General features: G+C 42.7%; 1 protein-coding gene across 1 annotated transcript; it reads right to left on the bottom strand.

Annotated features, from left to right (window-relative positions):
* Window positions 1-6010: 6010 nt before the first annotated feature.
* Window positions 6011-7103, bottom strand: LOC139066281 (uncharacterized). The gene is made up of 2 exons (XM_070548731.1): window positions 6786-7103; window positions 6011-6596 (listed from the first exon to the last, which is right to left on the bottom strand). Exons 1-2 carry the CDS (start codon window positions 7098-7100, stop codon window positions 6237-6239), a joined length of 675 nt encoding a protein of 224 aa, XP_070404832.1. The 5' UTR covers window positions 7101-7103; the 3' UTR covers window positions 6011-6236.
* Between the last annotated feature and the right edge of the window lie 204 nt (window positions 7104-7307).

The following is a 7307-nucleotide window of genomic DNA, read 5'->3' as shown; positions in this document are numbered from 1 at the left end:
CGGGAGGGCAACCCGGTGGAACCCAAAGAAACAACAGGCACCAAGCACCCACCTCGAGCATCAGGGGAACTCCGAAAGCACCGCTCCTTTCCCCATACGCAGTAATCTGATGTGATTAGGCGATCTCCACATCTCCCCCGATTGTGTGCCGCAAGCTGGTCAGCAGCGGTCGGCCGCCGGATCATCCTCGGTTCCGAAGCACGCATACAGCGCTTGGCTCCGTGAGCTCCCAGCTTGAGAATCATCCCCACATCCCACGCACTCGCGCAGCTCTCAGCTCCGTGAGCTCCCAACTGGCCGGTCATCCACACCTCAGACACATCCATGTAACAATCAGCTCCATGTCCTCCCGGTAGCAGCGAGATCAGCTCGACTCGATTGAGATGCCGATGGATCCGGGACATCACAGTCACGGAGCAGCGCTCCGATATGGCTTCGCCACGCCGGATCCTTCGGAGCTGAACAAAGAAGCCGCCTCGTTTCCCCCGCTTCTTTTTCCACGGTCTCCGGGGCAGCGGCAAACCGACGGGCAGCACAAGCCCGGAAGCTGGGCTAACGTCAGTCTCCAGCGGCGGTGGGAAAGCGTGGAGCAACACAGGCTCTGCAGCTGGGTTCGCGTCAGTCTCCAGCGGCGGTGGAAAAAGGTGTCCCGCATTAGAGTTCTGAAAATCATCCATTCTAGAGCGGATCGAGAGCAGGAAGTCCCGATCATACACCAGCAGAGAATCGGCACTGCATATGGAAAAAATACAAGAATACAATAGAAAAACAAAAAAGGTTGGGAGCTGAGCAGACACGCAGCCGGTCATGGGCGCCATCTTGGTCATCAAATACACATACTATAAATAAAATAAAATACACATACTATAGTATAATGTTTAGAATGACCAGATTTAGTACTAAAATACACATATTATAGTATAATTTTCAGAGTGACCTCACATTGTATTAAAATACACACACTATAGTATATTGTTTAGAATTACCTGAAAGAGCATTAAAATATACATACTATAGTATAATGTTTAGAATGACCTGAAATAGCATTGAAATACACATACTACAGTATAATGTTTAGAATGACCTGAAAAAGTATTAAAATACACACTTTATAGTATATTGTTCAGAATTACCAGATATAGTATTAAAATGCACTTACTATAGTATAATGTTTAGAATGACCTGAAATTCTCTTCTTCCGGCTCTTGGAGGGTGCAGACGCTTTTCTTCTCTCCTCCATGTCTTGTCCTCAAGGCCTTTGTCTGTCTATGCGTGTTGGGTGCACGGCTGCATCTGCATTTTTTCTGGAAACTGAAATTCACTTAAATGGATCTCGTCAGTTGGTCACTCAACGCGGTTGATGAAATTTTTTCAACGATGAGAAGGGGCTCTTGGATGCCCCTCCGGGACAGGCCAGATGTCTGTGGAGGACTCTGAAGATGTGTGGATATTTGTGGTGTTGGGTTTCCTGCCGATCGGCCTTGGAGGCTTCCTGTCTTCCCGGAAAATTAACGAGCTGTAGAGGAATATTGGCCTGATCTCCGAACTCAGAGATGGCTTGCACCGCGCTGTGAATTCAAAGACTCACATAATTGTCAAGATGAATCATAAGCTTGGAACTTTGGCCGGGATTCATTCATTGGCACAGAAGATGGATGCCATGAAGGATAGAGTGGACGAATCAGCACGGATTGGGATAGTTTAAGGTCCATTACTGGGATTTTCACAGGTTGAGGACCAACAAACTGTAAGACAGAGAGGAAATTATCTCTGTCTGGCCCCAAAACAATTTCTAATCGGAATCTGGCGCCCTTGAGTCTGCAAGGCTACAACATAAAAAAAAAAACCTCAGAAGATATGTGGAATGTTCCGTCAATATGGCAACTCAACTCTGTCTCCTATCCCAGTATACTATAGTATGTTTAGAACGACCTGAAAAAGTATTCAAATACACATACTATGGTATAATGTTTAGAATGACCACAAATAGTTTTAAAATACACTACTATAGTAAAACCTTTAGAATGACCAGAAAAAGTTTTAAAATACATATACTATAGTATAATCTTTAGAATGACCTGAAATGGTTTTAAAATACACATATTATAGTACAATGTTTAGAATGACCTCACATAGTATTTTAATACACATTCTATAGTGTAATATTTAGAATGATCTGAAATCGTTTGAAAATACACATACTATAGTATATTCTTTAGAATGACTTGAAATGGTATTAAAATACATATACTATAGTAGAACGTTTAGAATGACCAGAAAAACCATTACAAATACACATTCGATAATATAATGTTTAGACTGACCTGAAATAGTTTTAAAATACACATATGTTTATCATCCAAGGTACGATTACGAACAAGATTGTCGTCGACATAGATGAGGGTACCTCGCTCTCGAGCATCAGGGCAGGCTTTGTCCAAGAAGATGTTGAACTCAGCTGGTGAGTTGGAAAAACCGAAAGGACACCGAGTTAAGGTGTACTGGCAGTTGGCAAAGGAGAAGGCTAGTTTGTGTTGGTCCGATTTATGGACAGGAATTGTCCAGAATCCAGACGCAATGTCAAGGGTGGAGAAGTATTTAGCGTATTTCACTTTTGAGAGTTCTTGTTCCAGGCACGCCATCGGCTACCTAGACAAGGGAACCTGTTTGTTGAGTTGCCTGTAGTAAATGGTTAGTCGCCACTTACCATTAGGCTTCTTTACTGGCCACAATGGAGCCGAGTAGGTGCTGTTGCAGGGTCGGATGATCCCTTTAGTCACGACACTTTCAATGATTTCCTGGACTGGCCCGTTGGATGCCAGGGGAATCTTGTATGGACGCACAATATTCGGCGCAGCATGTGGCAGTGTAGGAATCCTGACCTCATGGATAGTGGTTAGATCACAGTCCAAGGAGTCGAGTGAAAGAAAATCTTTGTATTTTAACAAAAGTTGTCAGTGTTTGTCTCGCTCGACATCGTTGGTAAGAGCATCTGCTTGGTCCACGAACTGTTCAATCTGAGAAAAAACATCAGAGGGAGTCCCTGATGGCTTTGAGCTCGGCAGTGAGCATGCGGTTCCCCCATGCTCAGAATCACCTACCGCAAGGCAGCTTGAGTCGGGGAAAGAAGGTGGAGTGAATGGCAGAGGTTTTCTAACACCTACCTTCAGTTCCCCAATATTGATAAAAGCATCAAAGCACTTCAAAACATCGATGCCAATGAGCAAAGGCATGGCTCCACTCTCACAGATGTACACGGGGTGTGTCAAGCTCACGGGACCAATCGTGAATTGGAGCATAGTCTTAGAAGAACACTGTAGAATCAGAGAAAACACGGATAGTTAATGCACAGGGAATCAGTTCTGGAGGACGTACGCCTCCCCCTACATCCAAGCAGACGCAGTCGAAAAGAGACTTGCTCATGATTGTAAAATCTGAACCCGTATCTAAAAGTGTGTTGTAGGGATGGCCCTGTTGCAATATGACAGATACTGTGGGCTTACCACCCTGTGGCAGGAGAGGTCCCAACAGTAGTTCGTCAGGCTCGACACCAGGGGTGCCGGGCCACTATCCGTGGAGGTTGCACTTCTCATCAATGTGGATGGAGCGATATGGGACATGTTGTGTGTTTCCTGTAGTTCAGAGCCAATCAGTACATCCGGTTGCAGCGTTTCCATCTTATCTGGAGGCAAATCAGCGGAGCACAGGGGTTGAGCCCCTCCCACCTGGGAGTCATCTCCAATGGCTTGGACTTTTGTGACTTCCTGTTGCAGATTGAAAAGTTGCATCTGCATGTTTTTCATTTCAGCAAACTGCATATAGCTGGGTCTGTGTTTCATATTTCCACTGGCAAAATAGCATTTGAAGTTTAAATTTATTTTTCGTCTGTAGAATGAGAGAAGTCAAATGATAATTTACTTTAAAGCCATTGTACAGAAGTAACAGGTCCTTTAATTTGTTAAAAAATTAATGGAAACTGAATAGGAAACCCCTACACATACTATAGTATAATGTTTAGAATGACCTGATATAGCATTAAAATACATATACTATAGTATAATGTTTAGAATGACCTGAAAAAGTATGAAAATACACACGATGTAGTATATTGTTTCAAATTACCTGAAATAGCATTAAAATACACATAGTATAGTATAATGTTTAGAATGACCAGATTTAGTACTAAAATACACATAGTATAATTTTCAGAGTGACCTCACACAGTATTAAAATACACACACTATAGTATATTGTTTAGAATTACCTGAAATAACATTAAAATCTACATACTATAGTATAATGTTTAGAATGACCTGAAATAGCATTGAAATACACATACTACAGTATAATGTTTAGAATGACCTGAAAAAGTATTAAAATACACACTTTATAGTATATTGTTCAGAATTACCAGATATAGTATTAAAATGCACTTACTATAGTATAATGTTTAGAATGACCTGAAATTCTCTTCTTCCGGCTCTTGGAGGGTGCAGACGCTTTTCTTCTCCTCTCCTCCATGTCTTGTCCTCAAGGCCTTTGTCTGTCTATGCGTGTTGGGTGCATGGCTGCATCTGCATTTTTTCTGGAAACTGAAATTCACTTAAATGGATCTCGTCAGTTGGTCACTCAACGCGGTTGATGAAATTTTTTCAACGATGAGAATGGGAGAAGGGGCTCTTGGATGCCCCTCCGGGACAGGCCAGATGTCTGTGGAGGACTCTGAAGATGTGTGGATATTTGTGGTGTTGGGTTTCCTGCCGATCGGCCTTGGAGGCTTCCTGTCTTCCCGGAAAATTAACGAGCTGTAGAGGAATATTGGCTTGATCCCCGAACTCAGAGATGGCTTGCACCGCGCTGTGAATTCAAAGACTCACATAATTGTCAAGATGAATCATAAGCTTGGAACTTTGGCCGGGATTCATTCATTGGCACAGAAGATGGATGCCATGAAGGATAGAGTGGACGAATCAGCACGGATTGGGATAGTTTAAGGTCCATTACTGGGATTTTGACAGGTTGAGGACCAACAAACTGTAAGACAGAGAGGATATTATCTCTGTCTGGCCCCAAAACAATTTCTAATCGGAATCTGGCGCCCTTGAGTCTGCAAGGCTACAACAAAAAAAAAACTCAGAAGATATGTGGAATGTTCCGTCGCTATGGCAACTCAACTCTGTCTCCTATCCCAGTATACTATAGTATGTTTAGAACGACCTGAAAAAGTATTCAAATACACATACTATGGTATAATGTTTAGAATGACCACAAATAGTTTTAAAATACACTACTATAGTAAAACCTTTAGAATGACCAGAAAAAGTTTTAAAATACATATACTATAGTATAATCTTTAGAATGACCTGAAATGGTTTTAAAATACACATATTATAGTACAATGTTTAGAATGACCTCACATAGTATTTTAATACACATTCTATAGTGTAATATTTAGAATGATCTGAAATCGTTTGAAAATACACATACTATAGTATATTCTTTAGAATGACTTGAAATGGTATTAAAATACATATACTATAGAACGTTTAGAATGACCAGAAAAACCATTACAAATACACATTCGATAATATAATGTTTAGACTGACCTGAAATAGTTTTAAAATACACATATGTTTATCATCCAAGGTACGATTACGAACAAGATTGTCGTCGACATAGATGAGGGTACCTCGCTCTCGAGCATCAGGGCAGGCTTTGTCCAAGAAGATGTTGAACTCAGCTGGTGAGTTGGAATAACCGAAAGGACACCGAGTTAAGGTGTACTGGCAGTTGGCAAAGGAGAAGGCTAGTTTGTGTTGGTCCGATTTATGGACAGGAATTGTCCAGAATCCAGACGCAATGTCAAGGGTGGAGAAGTATTTAGCGTATTTCACTTTTGAGAGTTCTTGTTCCAGGCACGCCATCGGCTACCTAGACAAGGGAACCTGTTTGTTGAGTTGCCTGTAGTAAATGGTTAGTCGCCACTTACCATTAGGCTTCTTTACTGGCCACAATGGAGCCGAGTAGGTGCTGTTGCAGGGTCGGATGATCCCTTTAGTCACGACGCTTTCAATGATTTCCTGGACTGGCCCTTTGGATGCCAGGGGAATCTTGTATGGACGCACAAAATTCGGCGCAGCATGTGGCAGTGTAGGAATCCTGACCTCATGGATAGTGGTTAGATCACAGTCCAAGGAGTCGAGTGAAAGAAAATCTTTGTATTTTAACAAAAGTTGTCAGTGTTTGTCTCGCTCGACATCGTTGGTAAGAGCATCTGCTTGGTCCACAACCTGTTCAATCTGAGAAAAAACATCAGAGGGAGTCTCTGATGGCTTTGAGCTCGGCAGTGAGCATGCGGTTCCCCCATGCTCAGAATAACCTACCGCAAGGCAGCGTGAGTCGGGGAAAGAAGGGGGAGTGAATGGCAGAGGTTTTCTAACACCTACCTTCAGTTCCCCAATACCGATAAAAGCATCAAAGCACTTCAAAACATCGATGCCAATGAGCAAAGGCATGGCTCCACTCTCACAGATGTACACGGGGTGTGTCAAGCTCACGGGACCGATCGTGAATTGGAGCAGAGTCTTAGAAGAACACTGTAGAATCAGAGAAAACACGGATAGTTAATGCACAGGGAATCAGTTCTGGAGGACGTACGCCTCCCCCTACATCCAAGCAGACGCAGTCGAAAAGAGACTTGCTCATGATTGTAAAATCTGAACCCGTATCTAAAAGTGTGTTGTAGGGATGGCCCTGTTGCAATATGACAGATACTGTGGGCTTACCACCCTGTGGCAGGAGAGGTCCCAACAGTAGTTCGTCAGGCTCGACACCAGGGGTGCCGGGCCACTATCCGTGGAGGTTGCACTTCTCATCAATGTGGATGGAGCGATATGGGACATGTTGTGTGTTTCCTGTAGTTCAGAGCCAATCAGTACATCCGGTTGCAGCGTTTCCATCTTATCTGGAGGCAAATCAGCGGAGCACAGGGGTTGAGCCCCTCCCACCTGGGAGTCATCTCCAATGGCTTGGACTTTTGTGACTTCCTGTTGCAGATTGAAAAGTTGCATCTGCATGTTTTTCATTTCAGCAAACTGCATATAGCTGGGTCTGTGTTTCATATTTCCACTGGCAAAATAGCATTTGAAGTTTAAATTCATTTTTCGTCTGTAGAATGAGAGAAGTCAAATGATAATTTACTTTAAAGCCATTGTACAGAAGTAACAGGTCCTTTAATTTGTTAAAAAATTAATGGAAGCTGAATAGGAAACCCCTACACATACTATAGTATAATGATCAGAATGACC

This window comes from Nothobranchius furzeri, chromosome 2 (assembly GCF_043380555.1).
Source record: "Nothobranchius furzeri strain GRZ-AD chromosome 2, NfurGRZ-RIMD1, whole genome shotgun sequence".
Lineage (NCBI taxonomy): Eukaryota > Metazoa > Chordata > Actinopteri > Cyprinodontiformes > Nothobranchiidae > Nothobranchius > Nothobranchius furzeri.
This window is presented reverse-complemented; position numbering and strand designations above follow the sequence as displayed.